Here is a 24,865-nt window from a genome sequence, read left to right on the forward strand (position 1 = left end):
TTTTTTTTTTTTTTTTTTTTTTTTTTTTTTTTGGTGAGAGTTTTGCTCTGTTACCCAGGCTGGAGTGCAGTGGCACGATCTCAGCCCACTGCAACCTCTGCCTCCTAGGTTCAAGCAGTTCTCATGCCTCATCCTCCCAAGTAGCTGGGACTACAGGCATATGCCACTATGCCCAGCTAACTTTTTTGTGTTTTTGGTAGAGATGGGGTGTCACCATGTTGGCCGGGCATGTCTCAAACTCCTGGCCTCAAGTGATCTGCCTGCCTCAGCCTCCCAAAGCGCTGGGATTACAGGCATGAGCCACCACACCTGCCTCTGAGACAATTTTAAATGAAAAAAAAAAAAAAATTCATTGAGTCCTGATTGCTGTCTTCATCACTGCTTTTTTTTCAGAACAGGACAGAATTATATGTGATTCCAGAATGCTTTAATGTTACCAAAGGCTATTTTTAAATACTTCCAAAAAACTTCAAAATACTTCAAAATACATCTCAGTGTCCACCTCTAATAAAGATAAATCCCTAGTAAGGAGTATTGACTCATATCTGTGAAGGGAAATGTAACAATAATCTATGAAGTGCTTTGAAAAATAATTTTGCCTAAAAGTGATTTTTGTTAATTATCAGTGAAAAACTTAATGATTTTAGGCACCCTGAGAAAGCCCTGCTTCACAAAAATATTTTTCTCATTGAGCTGATTGTTCTCTAAAATTCCACAATGAAAGATTAATCCCTTTTGCTCACTGCAGCCAAGAACTCCTGGGCTCAAGCAATCCTCTCGCCTCAGCCTTCTGAGTAGCTTGGACCACAGGCATGTACCACCTCACCTGGCTGATTTTTTTATAGAGATGAGGTCTTGCTATGTTACCCATGCTGGTCTTGAACTCTTGGCCTCAAGTGATTCTCCTTTCTCAGTCTCCTAAAGTGCTGGGATTACAGGCCTGAGACACTGTGCCCAGTTTATTTCCGTTTTATAGATGTGGTCACACAGTTAATAAATGGGTCAGAACTAGTATTCAGACCCAACTACACTTGAACTCCAAAGCCTAGGTTGTTAATCACCACTCTTCTTTCCTTGGCTTCTGAGATACTGCTTTCCTGGGTTTCTCTTCCACCTCAGTCTCTATAGTTCCTTTTCCTTGTATTGTTCATGTTCTACATAAGACCCTTCTTATTCTGTATGTTCTCCCTATGGAATTACGTCTACTCTATGGCATCAGCAAGTATTTGTATGTTAATGACTCCAATTTGTATTTCTGAACCAGATCTTACTCTAGAGCCTATGCATCCAGTTTGTTCAGAGAGCCTCTTACTACTTGAATTTTTCACCTGTCCCTCTACCTTTATTCGTACCTTACTGAATAGCATTGTCCATATGATTGCCTGAGGCAAAAAGTGGAAATCATTCATGACTTCTCCCACTGCTACCTGAGTGATCTTTCTGGAAAACATAACTAATCACATCATAAGATCCATATACCTCTTGGCTAGCTTTCCATATAAAAGTTGCCTAGCATGGCACATAGGGCCTTCGTTGTCATGCCCCTACCTGCCTTTTAAGCACCAGTTCTCATCCATTTTGTCCTCTCACATTGCTCTTGTTTAAAATCTTGAAATCTTGTTTGAGCTGTGCTATGGGGAATTAGAAGTAAGCTTAGTCTTACGTAGTATACATCAGGCCAGAGTATTAGTAGGAAAACAACACCCCTCCAGAGGCCGCTGTGTTGGCAGCAGCACTAATTAGCCAAAGTCCCCTTTGGGAAAGGTGACTTTCTCAGCAGAAATTGAGACTTTGATACCTAAGCCCCTTATGCAAATTCTCCCTTCTTTGCCAAACTTGGAAGTTCTGGGTTTAACTTGTGTTAAGGAAAATGTATTTTTTGTAAGCCATCTGGACTGTCTACTCATTAATCCTCCCTGTGCCTACTCCAGTGACCTTTCTAAAATGTAATTATTACTATGTCTCTCCTTTGCTTAAGGCCCTATTCATTGATTTTAAATAATTTTATACATTGTAACATTGTATAAATGAATTATGCTTAGCATTTTAGGTATTTTTGTTACTTTTAAACATGATGTGAGATTTAGCTTTTGCCTACTTATAATTGTTTTTCTTATGTTTTCAAGTTTGAAAGGATTATTTCTTTAGGAAAATTTCAAAGTATTAGCTTACTGGGCATCAGAAATGTTGGCTCATTTATGTAACTTTCTCTGTAAAACTTTAAACATTAATTTGCTTCATGCAATTAAATGTACAGAAGACTTTTTTTAAAAGCAATATTGTTGGACATTTAGTTATTTCAGCAGCCATTGAGTTGTCTCATTCTGAAACCACACTCAGTGGAGATTATATCCCTAAGACTTTTAAAAGTGTATGTATAATCTATACATATACCTCACAACCACTCTCCAGTGAAGTCTTTCTTCCGTTTTCTAGTCAAGAAAGTGTCACTAAAGTTTTCAATATATATTTTAAAAATTAACAGAAATGGGTGAGACACTTAGATCATATTGTTTCTAGCTCTTTGTAAGGAAACATTACTAAAATATTTTCCTCAAGGAAAATGATAGACCAGATGAGTCTTGATCTTATTTAGAAACCAAGTAGATTGTTCTATAACATGTTCCTTAGATAAATTACAGTATTTTTCTATTAGCTCTTAGGCTAGTCACTTATTTTAATTTTAGGCGATGCAAAAACTTTCTGGATGGAGCTAGAAGATGATGGAAAAGTGGACTTCATTTTTGAACAAGTACAAAATGTGCTGCAGTCACTGAAACAAAAGATCAAAGATGGGTCTGCCACCAATAAAGGTATGAAGCAATAAAAACTTTGAATATATTTAATACTAAATATTTCTCTCTGGCAGTATAGTGTCATTCTATTTCTAATATTGCTGTTTGTAAAAGTAGGTGGATATAATTTGAATATATACTTTTGAATAATACCTACTGAATTTCTTTTTATCTCAAACTACTTTTTCTCTTGTTTATCTTTTTTTTAGGGGAATGTTGCAAAAGTAACATAACATTTGACACTTACAGAAAAATATAACAAGGAAAAATTATTCCACATTCAGAGACAACTAGTATTTTCATATGTATGTGTAAAAGTACATATAACTTTATTTTGCCTGCTTTAAACAGAACTTACTCTGCCAGTCTTCTGAAAGCAAAATTTGTGTTCTACATAGGCAGTTCAGTCATCCAAGTTTTTATTTTTTCTATTTGTTTGTTGTCAACCCTGGTTGGTTATAGAACGTAAGACTTTAAGATGGAATCGTCCTCAATCCATCAGGACATATGGTTTTGAAGCAAATTTTTCTCCAGATTATTTTTAATACTTTCTGGATGTTCTTATGACATTATTATTATGTGTTTATCCAAAAAAATTGGCACTGTTTTTCATTTTAATATTCCTTCTCAATCCTCCATAAGTCAGATAAATCTAGATTCTAATCCAGTTGTACTACTTCCTAGCTGAATGTCCTGGAATAAATAGCTTAACCTCTGAACCTCAGTTTCTTTTGTCTCTAATGCAGATAGTACTATTAACCTCTCAGGGAGTAGTGAAGATTAAATGAGATAAAATATGTAAATTGTTCAGCACAGTAGCTGGCACCATGAATAAAGGTAATGGTGATGCTATTTTTCTGTCTTTAACAGAATACATCCAAGCAATGATTCTAGTGAATGAAGCAACTATAATTAACAGTTCAACATCAGTAAAGGGTACGTACATCTCTATTCCCAATGTAGAGTATTCTCTGATATTTTCTTGCCATGAAGCAGGATAGCTTTAATAGGTCGGGCTAATTAAAGATAATTTAAAATAAAATCTAACATCCACATTTCTAAGTTACGTAAATCACAGTTTCCTCTGTTAAATGAAAAGTCCTACCCATCTAGAGACAGTAAATGCACATCCAACTAAGCATCCTAGGGAAAGAATTAACAAATGTGTGTCTTCTTTGGGGGGGAAAAATTTCTCTTTTAAAGAGGGCAAATAGAATTGTACCTTTAAATCACTATATATCCGCTTTCTATGAAGAACAATACTTGAAAGATATATTCTTGTGTAGATAAGATGGTGGGTAAATCTTTTATTTCTAGATTGCTTTTAGACCATCAGTCTTCCAAGCTCTAAATCAGTTTAGAAGGATCAAAGATAATATACTAAAGAAAAACTGTTTCTCTTCTCTCAAAACTTCTGACACCAAATGTGGGTTTTCCATGCCGTGCAATTCTCCAGTATTCTGTGGACGCCAATGGATGTTGTGTTCTAAAATTTAATTCAGTTCTGACACTTAGTGCTACCCAGAGTTAGCACAGATCCCACAGATTAAGGGCTCATTCCCACCAACTTGCTCCCACTTCAGACACTGGTCACAATCTCTGGGCCTCCTGTACTTCTGACTGACTTGGCTACAAATCAGAGGTTCCCACAACCCCCTCCTCAGATTCCATGATTTGCTATAATGGCTTATAGAACTCACAGAAGCACTTACAATTACCAGTTTATTATAAATGGTATTGTAAAGGATACAAATGAATAGCCAGGTGAAGAGGTACACAGGGCAAAGTCTGGAAGGGCCTGAGTACAGGAGCTTCTGTCCCTGTGGAGTTTTGGGGTGTACCACCCTCCCAGTATGTGGATGCATTCACCAGTCTGAAAGCTCTCTGAACCCTGTTGTTCAGGGGTTTTGTGGAGGTCTCATTACATAGGCATGATTCAGTCATCAGCCCATTGGTAATTTGCTTAATCTGCCTCTTTCTCTTCCCTGGATATGGGGGTGGAAAGGGTAGGGATGAAAGTGCCAACTCTTTAACCATGCCTTTGTCAGAAGTGCCTTGGTCTTTCTGACAACCAGCCCCCATTCTGAAGCTGTCTAGGGACACCTCACCTCTCAGTAGTCATTAGCATACAAAAGACGCTCTTACCACTACTGGAGATTCCAAGGGTCTCAGAAGTTCTTATGTCAGGAACTGGGGACTAAGACAAATATTATAACAGAAGATGCTCCTCTCACACCTGTCACTTGAAATTAGAAGGGTTTTAGGAATTACGTCAGGAGCCAGGGCAGAAACCAAATATATATTTCTTATGATGTTACATTTTAACAGGATCAATCACCATTCCATAAATCTTAGTCTATCACACATTTGCTGAAGTTTTGAGGAAGTACAATATTTACTAGGTTTATATTAATGCTGTTAGATGTTGTCAATAAATTTTAATGATTTTTGTCTTTTATAATTTGGAGTCTTAAGGCTTTTAAATCTCAGAAAATATAGTCTAGCATCACCAGTCTATTTTAAGTAAACCATTTGGTATTCAAAAGTATCCTCAATTTCAGTAGCCATAGCTTTGGAAGAGTAGTTTCTTGAAGAAAACAGTCTTCCTTTCACAGTATCCTTCAGTAACCCTCAGAATTGTAGGGGAGGAAAAATTTTATCTCAGTGGCTGGGGGATAAGGGCTGTAACAAAAGATAGAAGACAGATTAACAGGAGAAGAGACATAAACAAATGTGTTAATTTTTTTTCTTTTTTTTTGAGACGAAGTCTTGCTCTCTCGCCCAGGCTGGAGTACAGTGGTGGTATCTCGGCTCACTGCAACCACCGCCTCCTGGGTTCAAGCAATTCTTCTGCCTCAGCCTCCCAAGTAGCTGGGACTACAGGCTCATGCCGCCACAGCTGGCTAATTTTTTTGTGTGTTTTAGTAGAGACAGGGTTTCACCATGTTGCCTAGACTGGTTGCGAACTCCTGAGCTCAGGCAAACTGCTTGCCTTGGCCTCCCAAAGTGCTGGAATTACCGGCATGAGCTACTGCGCCTGGCCAACTTTTAATTTTATATGCGGGAATTAGGAGGACCAGAGAGATCTTAGGGTGAATACAGGAGGATCTTTATTGAGTGCACTCAGACCCAGCAGACTTAACATACAAAAACTGGGCCCAGAACAAAGACAGCAGTTGACTTTTATATACAAGGGGGTGGGCTAGCCAGAAACAAGCTTACAGTGGCACGAAGCGTAGTGGCATGAAAGCAATGATACAGAGGCAGAACAAAGATAGTTAATCAAACTGTGACAGGTTCATGACTCAGGATTACACATGACCATTGCTCTGCAGCCCAGATGTCTGTTATCTAGGTTTTTCTCTAGTGCCTAGCACAGCTTATTCCATGACCTTCACTATGGTGCCCAGGTGGCTGTAACTCAGGCCTGCTCAGACAGCTCATGACCTTCACTCCACTGTTTAGATAAAACAGAATACTTGAAGTTACTAGTTACAGAGAACAGGAATCTATACACTCATACCATAAGAGAAAGGAAAATTTGTTTTTCTCCTCCCTATGTTGAGGGAGTGCTGGGAGAGTCCCAGAGCACATTTCTTTGTGTCCTGGCTTCTTAGATAGTATTATCAAGACCTTTTCTGGGTCTGGGCTGTGCCTGTTGCTGCCTCTGGGATAAGTCGTCCTAAAATGGGAAAGCTTATTTCTCTTTCTTTTTAATTTTATTTTTCTTTCTTTCTTTAATTTCCTGCCTCACAGGAGCATCACAGAAAGAAGTGAATACCCAAAGCACTGGTGAGATTTGAGAGCACATTATACCACCCTAATAGGTGAAAAGGAGGGGCAGAGGAGCACTTCTGGAAGAACACATGACTTCAAAGATAAATGGGCCCTACAAGAATAAGTGGGAGATTTGTAAGAGTGTCTGAGTATAGTACTGACTGCCTCTGTTCTCTCTGATAAGATGAAGTCATTCCTGGTTGATGAAACTTCTGGGAGGGGATTTATGACAATTGAGTTCCTTTTTGGGAGGATCTATTTTTAGACAGATAAGGCAACTCCAGAGAAAGCCTTTTCCTATATTTGTTCATTCTCAGATGTCTTCAATTCAAAATAATTTTTATGCTACTATATCTCATCTGGACAACCCTTAACGAATTATATTTAGTTTTGCAAGGGAGAGGCTTTTAACCTCACTCGTTACCAAGAAAAATGGTAACAACTAATTCTAAAGATTTCTTTTCATTCTGAAGAAACTTTTTTCCACAAAAAGTCAGTTGGTTTTTGTTTGGTGTCTTTTAAGAAAATAATTTTATCAATAGAAATGCTGAATATTATAATTTCGTATTTTTATATAGTTTGTCCCTTTGAGATGTAACAAATGCATCAATATAAGAGTATATTTATTTGCTAGTGGTGAAGTGTTTTTAAGTAAACAGTTGGGGAGAGTTATGTAATTGACATTGTTGGCAAATGTAAGGATTGAAAACCTTTGGTAATAAAGTTTCATGTGGGCTGGATGCAGTGGCTCAGGCCTGTGATCCAAGCACTTTAGGAGGCCGAGGTGGGAGGATCACTTTGGCTCAGGAGTTTGAGACCAACTTGGGCAACACAATGAGACCTCATCTCTACAGATAATAAAAAAAAAAAATTAGCTGGCTGTGGTGATATGTATGTGTGGTCCCAGGTACTCAAGAGGCTGCGATAGGATCGCTTGAGCCCAGGAAATCAAATCTGCAGTGAGCTGGGATCACACTACTGCATTCCAGCCTTCCACCCTAGGCAAAAGAGTGAGACCCTGTCTTTTAAAAAAAAAAAAAAGTTTCATGCTAGCATTTATTTTAAAAAGACTGTTGAGAATGAGAGAAACAAAAGAACTTTGTGTTGAGGTCAAAACAAGCTGTCCTGGATCCAACCTACACTCCCCAGGCTGTCATCAAACTGCTAATTATGTTTATTTTTCTTGATGATGTGTAACTGTCAGTATTTCCTCTGTCTCCATATGAAGGATTGGATAGTATTTTCTTGAGAGAAATTATTTACCTTTCCTCTTTTATCTAATGACTAAATCTCCATGGTTTTGAGTAAATCCTATTTCCAACTATGCTTATATACATTTATTTTGCTCATATTTGTTAATATAGGTTTATGTAACTCATGCAAATAAATTAGCTGGAGGAAAAGTCAAACTCTTAATTCGTAAAATTGATTTCTAATCAGTTACAGCTGTGAACCTAAAATAATCAAAAGGGTCAGAATCTAATTTTTTTTTTTTTTTTTTTTTTTTTGAGATGAAGTCTTGTACTTGTCCTCCAGGCTGGAGTGCAGTGGCACAATCTTGGCTCACTGCAACCTTTGCCTCCCGGGTTCAAGCGATTCTCCTGCCTCAGCCTCCTGAGTAGCTGGGATTACAGGCACCTGCCACCACACCAGGCTAATTTTTGTATTTTTAGTGGAGACAGAGTTTCACCATGTTGGCCAGGCTGGTCTCGAACTCCTGACCTCAGGTGATCCGCCCGCCTCAGCCTCCCAAAGTGCTGAGATTACAGGTGTGAACCACCATGCCCAGCCCAGAATCTAATTTTGAGAGAGTTTATTCAGGTGCAAAGCGTAAGGGTAGCCATCTGAGGACTGGTGCTATACCAAAGAATGGTGATAAATGCTTCTGGTGTGGGGAGAAATGAGGATTATTTATATAGGCAAAACAGAGGTGTTGAACAGGATTACCGCATTTTTGTGCAAAGGATAACATACAGATATTTGATTGGCTACTTTTGATTACACTCTAAGCGGGTTGTCCAACATGCTGTTGTAAACAGGTAACGGTCACAAGGGTCTCTTTCTCCATATCATTTAGACTAAGTCTGAATAAAGAATAGGGAGTCTTAGCTAGGCATGGTGTCTCAGGCTTGTAATCCCAGAACTTTGGAAGGCTGAGGTGGCAGGATCACTTGAGTCCAGGAGTTCAAGACCAGGCAACATAGTGAGATTCTGCCTCTACAAAACAATTTTAAAAATTAGTCGGGTGTGGAGTTGCCCATGATCACATCAATGTACTGCAGCTTGGGTGACAGAGCAAGACCTTGTGTCTTTAAAAAAAAAAAAAAAAGAATAGGGAGTCTAGTTAATGTGTAACATCTCAACACAGAAGTCAGAAAGCAATGATCATGCACCAAAGAAAAAAATAATTATGTTACATGAGTCATCTTTCAGGGCTTAACTTTTCCCTTTGGCATAATAAATTTGGAAGGTCCTAAATTTTTATTTTTACATAGCTCTCTTCAACTATCAAATTTTTATTTATTCATTTATTTTAGAGATGGGGTCTTTCTCTGTCGCTCAGGCTGGAGTGCAGTGGTGCAAGTATAGCTCACTGCAGCCTACAACTCCTGGGCTTAAGCAGTGCTCCCACCTCAGTTCCCAAATAGCTAGAACTACGGGCATGCGCCACCACGCCTGGCTAACTTTTTTTTTTTTTTTTTTTTTGTAGAGACAGGGCCTTATTCTGTTGCTCAGGGGGCCCTTGAACTCCTGGCCTCAAGTAATCCTCCCATTTCATCCTTCCAAAGTGCTGGGATTACAGGCATGAACCTTGTGCTTGGCTCAGCTATCAGATTTTAAACCTTTCTTCACTTGGAAAATTAAAGACAGATATTTTTCAGTTAGCCACGGAGCAACCTTGAAATACAATATCCTTTTATTAAAATTTTTTTGAGGGGGAAAGTAAGTTATAATTTTTTTATTAGAAAATAAATATAGTGGGCCAGGCACAGTGGCTCATGCCTGTAATCCCAGCCCTTTGGGAGGCCCAGGTGGGCAGATCACTTGAGGACAGGAGTTCAAGATCAGCTGGACCAACATGATAAAACCCTGTCTCTACTGAAACTACAAAAATTAGCTGGGTGTGGTTTTGCACGCCTGTAATGCCAACTACTGGAGAGGCTGAGGCAGGAGAATCATTTGAACCTAGGAGGTGAAGGGTGCAGTGAGCCAAGATCACACCACTGCCTTCCACCCTGGGCAACAGAGTGAATGAGACTCTGTCTCAAAAAAAAGAAGAAATGTGAAAACTAGATCAAAAGAGATACCCAGATGCTTCATCCCCTCGCCAAAGTAGTTGTAGAGCAATAGGAAAACAAAAGGTACATAAATTTTTCATTTTCTGACTTTTATAGAGCCTTTAAGAATTATGTGATTTCTCTATAAAATGCATGCAGAAGCAGGGATACTCAATGTCCACCTTAAAGATTGGTTAAGCTTCAAATCAAGTTCAGGCCAAACTAGAGTTTCTACAGTAGAAATGTTTTCTGTCCTCAGTGTTTTATCCTATTTTATTAATATTTTTGAAAATACTGACATTTAATCTTTTGCCTCAATCTTGAAACCTTAATATGTTTGCATATTTTAGGGATCCATATGGGCAGACTCTAGTCAATGAACATATTACTTGGATACTTACAGCAAATGGTTTTTAACTTGGTATATTTGTTGCTCACATTTGTATTTTTTTGTGTAGAACATATGCCTGTGACTCAGAAGGAACAGGAAAACAAATCCAATGCATTTCCCTCTACATCATATGGAAACTCCTTTCCAGAAGACTGTACCTTTCTGTATGTATATAAATTCTTTGTTATTAATGCTTTTGCTCCTACAGATTTCTTCTTTATAAATCACTTGACATTAGAATAGATGAGATATACAAAAAAAAATTTTTCCCATTAAAGCTTTAAAAGTTGTATATTTTAGTATTTTATGTAGGATAGAATTTCATGAGTCTCTGAATAGGTTATTTAATACTCCTAGTTAAGTCTTTTTATAAAGTTTAGCTTAAGATGTCTTTGTGTAATTTATTAATACACTGAAATCTACCAAGTAGTGTGTTTTTTTTGTTTTGTTTTGTTTTTTGTTTTAGTGCTTAGATTATACCGGAGAATTTAAAAATGTCAAAGTGTTTCTTTCAGTATCCGTTGAGTTTTCACAATGCATAACAGCTCTGAAGTAGTATCAAAAAGTTTATGTATAGACTCTGGGTCTGTGTCTATATTCCATAAGCTTATGAATAGACTAAATTTTTCTGACCTTTCCTTTCTCATTTTATCATTACATTCAGTAAAGACTCTTTGGCATAAAGGAGAATTGCAGAAGAGTGAATCTGATACTCTGCCATGTAGTCTTTATTTTTAGTAGATAATACCTGGGCCTAACCCTTCAAGTACTAATTACAGAGAAGTTTCTGAAAGTTCTCTAGAGTAAAGAACATAGTTTCAAAACACAAAAAAAAGTATCTTTAGAAAGAAACTTCTTTGTTACCCTAATTTCATTTGTTCTTTCTGCTCAATATTAAATTGACCAAAAAAAACCTCAATATATAATTCTTTTTTTGATTTCGTGTCTGTGAGAGTTGTAGATAGACACTGTTTTGTATGATTTGGATTTACAAATACTAGAGATGTCATTGCAGTTTGAGTGGGTCTCAAAAGGCCCATAAAATTATTTTAAAATGCTCTAAAGCTAAGTTTACACTTTAGCTCCTTAATTGGCCATTTCAGTAGCTCACAAAACAGTTTTTTTCCTAGAAATTCTGACCTTTGAATATACAGTGTAAAATTTCATAAGTTTTTAAGAACAAATTCACTGAGTCTAAATCACTAAAATATAAAGTTCTTTTTCATGCAAATTACCACCAAACAAGCTCTCTACCAAACAGTTATCTATATATTTAGACATTATATTTTAAACTTAAATGCAGGAGTGGTTTATTCCTGTGAAGTATCATTTTTTTGGTTTAAATTCATTATACCAGCTTACCAGAATCTTTTTGAATTTTGGAATATTTTTTGTCCCTTTTAGCTTATCATCTTGTACAAATAAATAAGCTTTCTAATATTCATTATGGTCACCGAAAACAATATTGACCAGGACATGACCAGAGATAAAAACCTGTGGTTGGCTCACTACTAGACACTGTTTCTATTATGCTTCAGAAAGAACTCTTTAAGCAACTGTGAATTTACTTGTACTGTTGTCCCACCTACACTTCTCACTTACAAGGTGGTCATGAAAAATCAAGGTTCACTGCCGTAGCGTTCTGTGGCATTGCCAGACATTATTCAGATTTATTGAAAACTTTGTCAAAAAAGAAAATTCAGTTAATTTTTATTTTTCTCACCTACTTGTTGACTCAGCACCTAGTCTTGGCCTTTTAAATTCCAAATATTTAGAAGTCACACACTTGATGCCTTTTTCTGGAAATTTTTAAGAGACCAATGTTAAGCTAACCTTTCTATATTTTCTGTAACCTGTCCTCCTTCCCTTTTTAAAAATCAGGGCAGTGAGAACTTGAGGATAAGTGGTCACAGAAAAAATCAGGGCAGTACTGTTTTATTTTTAATTTTTCCGTATTTGAAGTTTTTTTCCCCAGACCTTGAGATTTAATTTGTGGAGTCTTCTGTATGCTTAAATAAACTTGAGTTCTAGTACCCTCTCTTTAACTGTCACAGACTTCAGTTTCTTTTTATTTTTTTGTTGTTTCCAACTTGAGAGCCATACTTACAGATGGAAAAGACAAACGCAGAATTGTTTTTGAGAAACTCTTCCTTCTCTTTGTTATCAGTTAACCTTATCTTTCTCCTAACAGATTATTTTCTTGTTCTAAGCATAACTTTAGTTGTTTTTTGTTGTTGTTGTTGTTGTTGTTGTTGTTGTTGTTATTTTATTAGCATTTTTGGAAACCTCGGTTCTTACTAAGCTTTGTGATACTTTTCTTACCGGTTCATACCAATGTTTCGTATTCATAATTAACTGTCTTCTTTTGTATGTATTCTTGTAAAAATCCGAGCTGCCCAGAAAAATTGAGTTGGTTTCTTTAACTGTTTTCCCATCTCTTTAGGACTGTTTGTGATTATATAATCAGAATTTCATTTCCTTAAGAATCTCCCATCTCTCTTGTACTGTATTGACACTCAGAGGCTTTTTTTTTTGAGATTATATCTAACTTTGAGTTGAGCTTTCTGAGATCCTTTCAGATGAAGGTACATGTCTTATTAGGCTTAGGATTTTCTTCCTTTGCTGTTAAGAATTCCAAGGAAGCATTTCATTTTTGACTGGAATTATGTTTAAATAATTCCTTTGATATTTCCTCTGCAGGCCAGAAGTTTATTGCTTATTTTACTTTCAGTACTTAAACCCTCTTAGCAGGCCAGTGGTCACATAGGCTGCCTGGTAAACTAAATGGTCAATAACTTAAGCCAGGGATTCTCAGCCCTGGCTAAACTGCTCAAGATTAGGCTGAGCATGGTGGCTCACACCAGTAATCCCAGCACTTAGGGAGGCTGAGGCAGGAGGACCAGTTGAACCCAAAAATTCAAGACTAGCCCGGGCAACATGGCAAAACCCCATCTCTACAAAAAAATAACAAAAATTAGCTGGGAGTAGTGGCACATGCCTATGGTCCCAGCTACTTGGGAGGCTGAGGTGTATTACCTAAGTCTGGAAGGTCAAGGCTGCAGTGAGCCATGATCACGCCTCCACGCTCTAGCTTGGGTAACAAAGTGAGACCCTATTTCACAAAAAAGATTACACAAACTATCAATGGCAAACCCCAGGATGAAATCTTGGGTCTAATAGGACACAGGCTTCAGTTTTTTGTGGGGTTTTTTCTTTTCTTTCTTTTCTTTTTTCTTTTTTTTTTTTTTTTTTTGAGACAGCAGGGTCTCACTTTGTCTCGCTGGGTGGACTGCAGTGGCACATAGTCACAACTCACTGTAGCCTTGACCCCCTAAGCTCAAGCGATCCTTCCACCTCAGACTCTCAAGTAGCTGGGACTACAGGTGCATACCACCACACCTGGCTAATTTTTAACTTTTTTTTTTTTTTTTTGTAGCGATGTGATCTCACTGTGTTGCCCAGGCAGGTCGTGAACTCCTGGTCTCAAGCAATCCTCCCTCCTCAGCTCCCAAAGTGCTAGGATTACAGGCATGAGCCACCCCACCATGCCCAGTCAGTATTTTATTCTTGAGTTGAACTGAATTTCTACTCCATATAAGTGAGTTATGACATAGGTAAATGTAAAAATTAAAAATAATAATTAAAAAGATATCCTTTTTATACTTTTGTGATTTTAGAAGTCTGAATTCCTTCTTTTTTTTTTGGTCAAGTGTAGACTTTGGTTTGTCAGGAGTACACACCTATTCAAGCTAGCTTAAGTAGTGGACTTTATTAGAAGTGTACGAGGCGTGCAGCTGTGGTTAGCATACTGGGTGATATTGGGCTTGCACCACTACTTAAAGACACAGGTATAAATTTAAGCCATTATGTGGCTTTTTACATGACATGCACACAAACCCAAAAGATTATTTAAAAAAAAACATGCACACACATGTACCTAGACATACATACACACATACATGTAAGTAAAATAGGTCTTGAAGAACAGAAAATGTAACACAGCAGGCCATGTGAACACTAAAATAGGAACTCAAAAGTCAGTACCTAAGGTCCGGGTTGACACAGTCTCAACTCTACTTATATCTGTTACCAGTAGGTTTCTTCTCTTCCCATATGACCAAACATAGCTGCTCCAGCTGGACTCTAACCTTCTAGTGCAAGTGTTACCTCATGAGACATATATACATATATATATAATTTTTTTTTTTAAATAGAGACAGGGTCTAGTCATGTTACCCAGGCTGGTCTTGATCTCCTGGGCTCAATGAATCCTCCTGCCTCGGCCTCCCACAGTGCTGGGATTACAGGTGTGAGCTACCACACCCAACCATTTTTTTAAATATCTTAATTTAAATTCTTGAAAGAGACTGTATAAAAAGCCTAGTATATATACAAGACCCAACATCTTTGAGTACACTGAAATTAATATACCTGCCTTTCAGAAGAGGATGACCAAAGAAGGGACCGAGCAAAATAACATATTTACCTACTGCATTCTTTAGATGAATACAGTTTACATTCTTGTTTTAAAATATGCCCCCTTAATGGTCATAGAGGATAGAATGACTTCTTACTTTAGCCTTGCCAAAAGCTAGATAATCATTTGGCAACCTCTAAGCCTTGCTCCACTTTGATGTTCAGGGTGACTAACGACACCTGAATTTACCTCTAGCACTTTTAATCAGTAACTAGATTTACAATACTGTACATAGAATTGGTTTTGTTTATTTCTGGTTTTTTTTTTTTTTTGAGTAATGTATCTTCACACCTAAATGAAGTTAACCCTCCTCTCCATAAAATTGGGATGAAATTAGGTTACTTTATACTTAAGACTTGTAAGTTGGGTTTTTTTTTCTTCTATTTAGTAAAATGAAGCACAGATAAGAAAAATCTTTTCTAAGGTTCATGCTGTTTTATTTTTATGTTTTTCTCCTTTTCTGTTTTTTTTTTTTTCTCATCTCCTCCCACTCCTCCCTAACTCTTCTTAAATGTAAAACATGTATTTCTCTGTGTTAATTGCTCAGTAACTAGAGTCTTGTATCTCCCAGTTTTTCTTTATTAGTCATAAGAAGAATACTTTTAAGCTAGTTTGACTTTCTTGAAATGTAAATTCCAAATTACAAGTTTTACCAGCATATTTACTATTACAAATTTTAGTCCTAAGTAGTTCTAATACAGCTCCAAGTAGTGGCTAACTTGGAGTTGTATTTGTTGTGTCATATGAGGAAATTATGTAAAGGACATTAAACTACTATTCAAATATTTGTTGTTATTTAAGAACTAAAGATAACCCAGATACTTTCTCTCTCACATATATCCTGAATTAATCCCTTCATTATTCCAAGAAAAATTTGAGTCATCTACATTAATATTTAATGTTCCCCTTCCTCCAAAGAGCAAAACAGGAACCAAAAATTTCATACCTGAGGCCAGGCGTGGTGACTCATGCTTGTAATCCTAGTACTTTGGGAGGCCAAGGCAGGCAGATTGCTTGAGCTCAGGAGTTTGAGGCCAGCCTGGGCAACATGGTGAGACCCCATCTCTACCAAAAATGCAAAAAATTAGCTGGGCATCGTGACGCATGCCCATGGTCCCAGCTACTCTAGAGGCTGAGGTGGGAGGATTGCATGAGCCCAGGAGGCAGAGGTTGTGGGGAACCAAGATTACACCACTGCACTCCAGCCTGGGTGACAGAGTGAGACCCTGTCTCAAAAAAAAAAAAAAAATTCATAGGCGAAATGGGGAACTCAAATGACATTTACAGAATAATAGACTACAGAATCCAATTTGAAACATATTTATTTGGTTAAGTCAAATTGAAAAGGACAACAGAACAGTTTACTATCTCTATAAATCTCTTAAGTGTATAAGTAACTTGAGAGTGAATAACTTATGTCAAAACCAAGAACAGGGCCATGAGAGCCTAAGGAATGTATTACAGTGAATTCTGAATGAAAGAAAATAGGGCGGTTTATCTCAGATAGACAAATAAATAGAATATCCGGAGTTCAGATTATACTATAATTCCTTATAAGAAAAAGTGGTAAGAAGGAACTTGACACTTAATAATAGGGAACAAGTAGTTTCCAGGTACCACCTTTGAAAAACAAGAAGATATTGGATACTAAAATAAATCAAGGACCAGGCATGGTGGCTCACACCTGTAATCCCAGCACTTTGGGAGGCCGAGGCAGGTGGGTTAGTTGAGGTCAGGAGTTCGAGACCAGCCTGGCCCACATGGTAAAACCCTGTCTCTACTAAAAATACAAAAATTAGCTGGTTGTGGTAGTGGGCATCTGTAATCCCGGCTACTTGGGAGGCTGAGGCAGGAGAATCACTTAAACCCGGGAGGTAGAGGTTGCAGTGAGCCGAGATCACGCCACTGCACTCCAGCTTAGGCAACAGAGTAAGACTCCGTCTCAAAAAAAAAAAAAAAAAGAATAAAATGAAATAAAATAAATCAAGGAATAAAAATAATTACTAAATTGGATTAGGCTAAAGAAGATAGAAATTAAATGGAAAAGAAAAACAAAAGGTGAGTTATAGAATATATTTCTTACTATGTTATGTCCTTTCCAACATTATTCAAAAGCACTAGGTAAATTGAAATTATTTAGGGAAACATAACCTTACTTTCCCCTACCCCCTCATTTTAATGCATTAGGCATTAGTACATTGTAGTCCATGGATAGTGATGGATTTACAGTAATCATTTCGCTGTGTTCTCACCAATTTTTTTTTTACTATCTTTTCAAGAAATTTAAAAGATAGAGTGTATATATAAAGGAATATAACTCACACCATCCAGAATTTACAGCTATTAATGTTCCATTGTATGTACTTCCAGTCTCTCTTTTATTTTTTATTTTTTTTGGAGATGGAGTCGTCGTTCTGTCACCCAAGCTGGAATGCAGTGGTGTGATCTCGGCTCACTGCATCCTCTGCCTCCTGGGTTCAAGCACTTATCCTGCATCAGCCTCCAGAGTAGCTGGGACTACCGGTGCACACCACCACGCCTATCTAATTTTCTGTATTTTAGTGGAGATGAGGTTTCACCGTGTTGCCCAAGCTGGTCTCGAACTCCTGAGCTCAGGCATTCTGCCTGCCTCAGCCTCCCAAAGTGCTAGGATTACAGGCATGAGCTACTGTACCTGGCCCCGGTCTCTTTGTAAAAAAGAAAATAAAACATTATAGTATCTTTGAATTATATTCAACCTCCCAGCATAACAGGTTTCTTTGCCCTGTCTACCTTTCTAGGAGCAATCACTATCATCAATTTTTTAAAAATTTATAATCGATACAAAATTGTACATATTTATGGCAAACATTCAATGCAGGTATACATTATGGTATGATCAAATCAGGATAATTACCATATCACTATAAACATTTATCATTTCTTTGTAGTGACAACACTCAAACTCTTCTAGCTATCTTGGAAAAAACACACTGTTATTTGCTATAGTCTCCCTACTATGTAATAGAAGACCAGAATTCATTCTTCCTGTCTCCTTTTTATCTTTTATTTTTTTAGAGACAGAGTATCACTCTGTCACCCAGGCTGGAGTTCAGTGGCACGATCATAGCTCCCTGTAACCTTGAACTCCTGTCACAATCTTCCCACCTCAGCCTTTCCAGTAGCTAAGACTACAGGCACACGCCATCATGCCAGACTTATTATTATTTTTTTTTTTTTCACTTTTTGTAGAGACAGGAACTTGCCATATTGCCTGGGCTGGTCTCGAACTCGTAGGCTTAAACAATCCTCCCACCTCCTCCTCCTGAGTTGCTGGGATTACAGGCTTGAGTGACCGTGCCTGGCCTAATCTGCCTCTCTAACTGTAACACTGACCAAGACTAACCTCTCTCAGTGCCCCATTCCTTCCTGCCCTCCCCTACCCTCTTGATAATCACCCTTCTACTGTCTACGATGAAATCACATTTTTAGATTCCAGATATGAGTGAGATCCTGCCATGTTTGTCTTTCTGTACCTGGCTTATTTGACTTAACATAATGTCCTCCAGGTTCATCCATTTACCAGGTTCATCCATTGTTACCGCAAATGACAATATTTCATTCTTTCTTATGGCTGAGTATTCATTGTTGGTGTGAATGTGTATATATGTGTGTGTATACACATTTTTATCATTCATCTGTAGATGGGCATTTATATTGATTCCATATGTTGGCTACTGTGAGTAATACTGTAATAAACTGGGAGTGCAGTTGTCTTTTTGGTATACTGACTTCGTATCCTTTGGATATGTATCCAGTGATAGGATTGCTGGATCATATGGTTGCTCTATTTTTTATTTTTTGAAGAACTTCCATACTGGTTTCCATAATGTCCATACTGATTTACATTCCCACCAATAGTGTACAGATGTACCTAAGAGATAATTGCAGATTTGGTTCTGGACCACTGCAATAAAACAAATATCACAATAGAACAAGTCACAAAAAGGTTTTGGTTTCCCAGTGCATGTAAAAGTTACATTTACACTATACTATAGTTTATTAAGTGTGCAGTACCATTATGTCTAGAAACACAATGTACGTACCTTAATTTATAAATACTTTATTGCTAAAAAATACTGACAATAATCTGAGCCTTTAGCAAGTCCTAATCTCTGTGCTGGTGAAGAGTCTTGCCTCGATGTTGATGGCTGCAGACTTGTGGGCAGAGGATTACCCAGGTGCCGAGGCAAGAGACTGAAGGCACAAACTGTTTCAGCATAATAAAGAAAACAGTTAGAATAAGAATAGTTATAATACAAATTAGATACAGAGATGATCATGGACATTATCAATCATTAGTATAGACATTATTAATCATTAGCTTTTAATATTACTCTTTGTTGTATTACTAATATAACTAAGGAATGACCAGCAGGTATAGGGTCAGGTGCTGAAGGGACATTGTGAGAAGTCACCAAGAAGGCAAGAGGTGAGCCCTCTGTCACGCCCGCATAAGGGCCACTTGAGGGCTCCTTGGTCAAGCGGTAATAGCCAGTGCCTGGGAAGGCACCCATTACTTAGCAGACCGCGAAAGGGAGTCTCCCTTTCCTTGGAGGGGTCAGGGAACACTCTGCTCCACCAGCTTCTTGTGGGAGGTTAGATATTATCCAGGCCTACCTGCAGTCATCCAGAGGCTTAAGCCCCTCCCTGTGGTGCTGTGCTTCAGTGGTCATGCTCCTTGTTCACTTTCATGTTCCTCCCATACTCCTGGTTCCTCTTTGAAGTTCTTAGAAGATAGCAGTAGAAAAAAAATAGTGAAAGTCTTAAAGTCTTTGATCTTTCTGATAAGTGCATAGAAGAAAACGCTGACGTATGCTGCCTTCTGTCTCTGCTTCGGCTACCTGAAAGGGAAGGGCCCCCTGTCCTATGACCATGTGACTTTCTTGACCTTATCAATCACTTGGACGACTCACCCTCCTTACCCTACTCTCCTTACCCTACCCCCTTGTCTTGTATACAGTAAATATCAGCACGCCCAGCCATTGGAGGCCACTACTGGTCTCCGTGTCTTGGTGGTAGTGGTACCTCGGGCCCAGCTGTTTTCTCTTTATCTGTTTGTCTAGTGTCTTTATTTCTTGCGATCTCTCGTCTCCGCACACGGGGAGAACACCCGCAAAGCCCCATAGGGCTGGACCCTACACTGACTAATGAGGGTGGTGGCTGCTGACTGTTGGAGTGCTATGACAATTTCTTAAAATAAGACAGCAATAAAGTTTGCTACATTGATGGACTCTTTCTTTCACGAAAGAGTTCTCTGCAGTATGTGATGCTGTTCATTGACAGCATTTTACCCACAATAGAACAGCTTTCAAAATTGGAGTCAGTTCTTTCGAAGCCTGCCACTGCTTTATCAACTAAATTTATGTAATGTTCTATTAATAAATCCTTTGTTGTCATTTCAACATTGTCCACAGCATCTTCATGAGTAGATTCCATCTCAAGAAACCACTTTCTTTGCCCATCCATAAGAAGCAGCTCCTCATCCATTCAAGTTTTATCCTGAGATTGCAACAATTTAGTCAGATCTTCAGGTTCTACTTCTAATTCTAGTTTTTTGCTATTTGTATCACATCTGCAGTTACTTCCTCCACTGAAATCTTATGCCCCTCAAAGTCATTCATGAGGGTTAGCATCCACTTCTTCCAAACTCCTGGTAAGGTTGATATTTTGACCTCCTCCCATGAATCACAAGTGGTATCTAGAATGGTGAATCCTTTCCAGAAAGTTATTTACTTTGCCCAGACCCATCAGAGGAATCACTATGGCTGGCAGCTTAATAGCCTTATAAAGTGTATTTCTTTTTTTTTTTTTTTGAGATGGAGTCTCGCTCTGTCGCCCCCGGGCTGGAGTGCAGTGGCCAGATGTCAGCTCACTGCAAGCTCCGCCTTCCGGGTTTACGCCATTCTCCTGCCTCAGCCTCCCGTGTAGCTGGGACTACAGGCGCCTGCCACCTCACCTGGCTAGTTTTTTGTATTTTTTAGTAGAGACGGGGTTTCACCGTGTTAGCCAGGATGGTCTTGATCTCCTGACCTCGTGATCTGCCCGTCTCGGCCTGCCTAAAGTGTATTTCTTAAATAATAAGACTTGAAAGTCAAAATTACCCCTTTGTCCATGGGCTGAAGAATGGATGTTGTGTTAACAGGCATAACAACAACATTAATCTCCTTGTACATCTCCATCAGAGCTCTTGAGTGACGAAGTCATCATGGCTCACTGCAGCCTTGACCTCCCCAGGCTCAGGCAGTTCTCCTACCTCAGCCTCCTGAGTAGCTGGGACTACAGGTGTGCACCACCACATCCCACTAATTTTTTTCTATTTTTAGTAGAGATGGAATTTCTCCACATTGACCAGGCTGGTCTTGAACTCCTGGGCTTAAGCAATCCTCCTACTTCAGCCTCCCAAAATGTTGAGATTGCAAGCATGGGCCACTGCACCTGACCGTAGTCTCTTTTTATGAGAAAAGTATACTCTTATGTTTATATTTGGAAATTTTATAAATAAAAAGTGTTTTAAATGTATGTTCCTCTTGACCTAGTAATTCCTCTTAAAGGAATGTATTTCAAAATAATAATCAGGAATTTGGTCAAGGATTTATATATGAGGATGTTCATTAAAGTAGTAACATAGAGACAAATTGGAAACAAACATTTTCAACATTAAAAGATTTATAGGGCTGGCGTGGTGGCTCACACCTGTAATCCCAGCACTTTGGGAGGCCAAGGTGGGTAGATCACTTGTGGTCAGGAGTTTGAGACCAGCCTGAACAACATGGTAAAACCCCATCTCCGCTAAAAATACAAAAATTAGCTGGACTTGGTGACACATACCTGTAATCCCAGCTACTTGGGAGGCTGAGGCACGAGAATCGCTTGAACCTGGGAAGCAGAGGTTGCAGTGAGCCGAGGTCATGCCACTGCACTCCAGCCTGGGCAATAAAGCAAAACTCTATCTCTCAAAAAAAAAAAAAAAAAATCTAGATAAATTATAGTACATCCTTTCACCTGTTAGACTCTGAAATCCAAAAGCTTCCAGACCCACCTGATTGATGAAGCTCTATGAAAACAGGCATTCTCATTTATTGCTGAAGGAACTGACACAATGGAGAACAATGTGGTGATATTAGTGAAATAACTAATCCATTTGCCTTGTGACCTAACACTCGCATTTCTGGGAATATGTTCTGCAACAATATCTTTACACGTATGAAATTGTTATTCATACAATAAAATTCATAAGTAATCTTAAAGATTATTACAATAAAATTAGTTATTAAAAGATCACTGTATAAGTTTACCGTATATGTTCTAAAAGATAACTGTGTAAGTTAACTAGTCCACTATTGTGGTCTAGCCTATACTACATGTTGTGGAAAAAAGTCCATTATTGCAGGCTAGGTAATTAAATTGTGGACTTATGCAAAGGATTACTATACATTTGGAGAAAGGATAAAGAAGCTCCATATCTGCACGTCCTATGTGGTAGCCACTAGCTACATGTGGCTGTTTAAATTTGAATTAATCAAAATTAGATAAAATGTAAAAATTCAGTTCTTTGGTCATGCAAGCTACATTTAAAAGTGCTCAGTAGCTACATACGCCTACTGGCTACCATATTGGACAGCACAAGTATAGACCATTTCTATCAATGGAGAAAGTTTTTTTGGATGGCACTGCTTTATATAGTGTATTAGTCCGTTTTCACGCTGCTGATAAAGACATACCCAACACCGGGCAATTTACAAAAGAAAGATTTTTTTTTTTTTTTTTTTTTTTTTTGAGAGGGAGTCTCACTCTGTCGCCCAGGCTGGAGTGCAGTGGCGCGATCTCGGCTCACTGCAAGCTCCGCCTCCCGGGTTCACGCCATTCTCCTGCCTCAGCCTCCTGAGTAGCTGGTACTACAGGCGCCCGCCACCGCGCCCAGCTAATTTTTTGTATTTTTAGTAGAGACGGGGTTTCACTGTGGTCTCGATCTCCTGACCTTGTGATCCGCCCGCCTCGGCCTCCCAAAGTGCTGGGATTACAGGCGTGAGCCACCACGCCCGGCCAAGAAAGAGGTTTAATGGACTTACTGTTCCACATGGCTGGAGAGGCCTCACACTCATGGCAGAAGGCAAGCAAGAGCAAGTCACATCTTAACATGGATGGTGACAGGCAAAGAGCTTGTGCAGGGAAACTCCCGCTTATGTTACCATCAGATCTCATGAGACTTAATTCACTATCATGAGAACAGCACAGGAAAGACCTGTCCGCATGATTCAATTACCTCCCACCAGGTCCCTCCCACAATACATGGGAATTCAAGATGAGATTTGGGTAGGGACACAGCCAAACCATATCATACAGCAAATACAACCCGTCTCTAAAATACCTGTATTATAATACGTAACAGACACCTAAAGATAGAACATACTATGTAAAACAAAACTCAGATTATTTGTGAAAGTTTAAAACCTGATTTCCAAACACATGGAAGCTTTTCACAGATTTTTTTTTTTTTTTAAAGACAGGATCTCACTCTCACCCAGGCTGGAGTGCAATGGTGTGATCATGGTTCACTATAGCCTCAACCTCCTGAGTCCAAGCATTCCTCCCACCTCAGCCCCCAAAGTAGCTGGCACTACAGGCATGCACCATCACACTTGACTAATTTTGTTTATTTTTTGTAGGGATGAGATTTCACTGTGTTGCCCAGGCTGATCTTGAGCTCCTGAGCTCAAGCAATCCTTCCGCCTTGACCTCTCAAAGTGCTGGGATTACAGTTATGAGCCATCACACCCTGCTGACTTTTTTTTTAGATTAATAACCACCCCATTTTCTCCTGTCAGTTTTGCCATTTTTTCAGATGTATCAATATGATTGCGAGGTAGATCACATACTATGGAAAGAATTCAGTTGGTACTATTGTTGAAGGCAAACAGTATAAAGGATTCTTGATGAATTAATAAGTTTTCAGCCAGCCTTTGTTTTTGGCATGTAAAGAGCTTGATCCCAGCAAGTAACCTTCTTCAGTGCTTTATTGATTGCATGCTCTAAATCAACTCTAAATTTGCTAGGTGCTATGAAATACCTAACAGAAAGTTACAGCTGTAATCACAGCTTCCTGGAGTATTCTGAAATCAGGTATAAGGCAGACCTGGTGCATGCCTGTACCAGCTATTTGGGAAACTGAGGCAGGAGGATCACTTGGGGACAAGAGTTCAAGGCTGCTGTGTGCTGTGATCACACCTGTGAAGGGTCACTGCACTCCAGCCTGGGCAACATAGCAAGACCTCATCTCTGAGAAAAGTTTTAAAAATAGATACAATGTTCGTATGGCTGCAGAACATCTTAAAATGTGTATCTTAGAGTCTGGCTTATTTTAATATTGTCTAAGAAGATAGGAAATAATTATAGTTTTTTTAAAAATGAACTATAAGTTTGAGATGCTAATGAATAATTTATTTTAACAGAACAACGGAAAATAAGGAAATTCTCTCTCTTGAAGATAAAGTTGTAGACTTTAGAGAAAAAGACTCATCTTTGAATTTATCTTACCAAAGTCATGACTGCTCTGGTGCTTGTCTGATGAAAATGCCACTGAACTTGAAGGGAGAAAACCCTCTGCAGCTGCCAATCAAATGTCACTTCCAAAGACGACATGCAAAGACAAACTCTCATTCTTCAGCACTCCATGTGAGTTATAAAACCCCTTGTGGAAGGAGTCTACGAAACGTGGAGGAAGTTTTTCGTTACCTGCTTGAGACAGAGTGTAACTTTTTATTTACAGATAACTTTTCTTTCAATACCTATGTTCAGTTGGCTCGGAATTACCCAAAGCAAAAAGAAGTTGTTTCTGATGTGGATATTAGCAATGGAGTGGAATCAATGCCCATTTCTTTCTGTAATGAAATTGACAGTAGAAAGCTCCCAAAGTTTAAGTACAGAAAGACTGTGTGGCCTCGAACATACTATCTAACCAACTTTTCCAGCATGTTTACTGATTCCTGTGACTGCTCTGAGGGCTGCATAGACATGTGAGTAGAAAAACATAGCATTTCAAAAAATCTTCTGAATGTAAGGACACTTGTTAAGAAGTCTTGTTATGTATTAATTTGTCTATCTAAAA

The 24,865-nt window shown here is 38.5% G+C and overlaps 2 protein-coding genes across 3 annotated transcripts in view; both read left to right on the forward strand.

The window, feature by feature from the left end:
• The window catches only part of PHF11 (PHD finger protein 11), a 211,056-nt gene that overhangs the window by 138,400 nt on the left and 47,791 nt on the right, over positions 1–24,865 (forward strand). The window lies entirely within an intron of this gene.
• SETDB2 (SET domain bifurcated histone lysine methyltransferase 2) overlaps positions 1–24,865 on the forward strand; it is a 53,758-nt gene that overhangs the window by 10,534 nt on the left and 18,359 nt on the right. The window contains exons 3-8 of one of the 2 annotated variants that reach the window (XM_050766284.1): positions 2,688–2,813; positions 3,666–3,731; positions 6,552–6,587; positions 10,309–10,405; positions 24,210–24,432; positions 24,556–24,773. In XM_050766284.1, coding sequence (XP_050622241.1) covers positions 2,688–2,813; positions 3,666–3,731; positions 6,552–6,587; positions 10,309–10,405; positions 24,210–24,432; positions 24,556–24,773 — 766 coding nt within the window. Of the gene's footprint in view, positions 1–2,687; positions 2,814–3,665; positions 3,732–6,551; positions 6,588–10,308; positions 10,406–24,209; positions 24,774–24,865 lie in introns of both variants that reach the window. The other variant, XM_050766283.1, reaches the window with a different exon arrangement.

This window comes from Macaca thibetana, chromosome 17, assembly GCF_024542745.1.
Source record: "Macaca thibetana thibetana isolate TM-01 chromosome 17, ASM2454274v1, whole genome shotgun sequence".
Classification (NCBI taxonomy): domain Eukaryota; kingdom Metazoa; phylum Chordata; class Mammalia; order Primates; family Cercopithecidae; genus Macaca; species Macaca thibetana.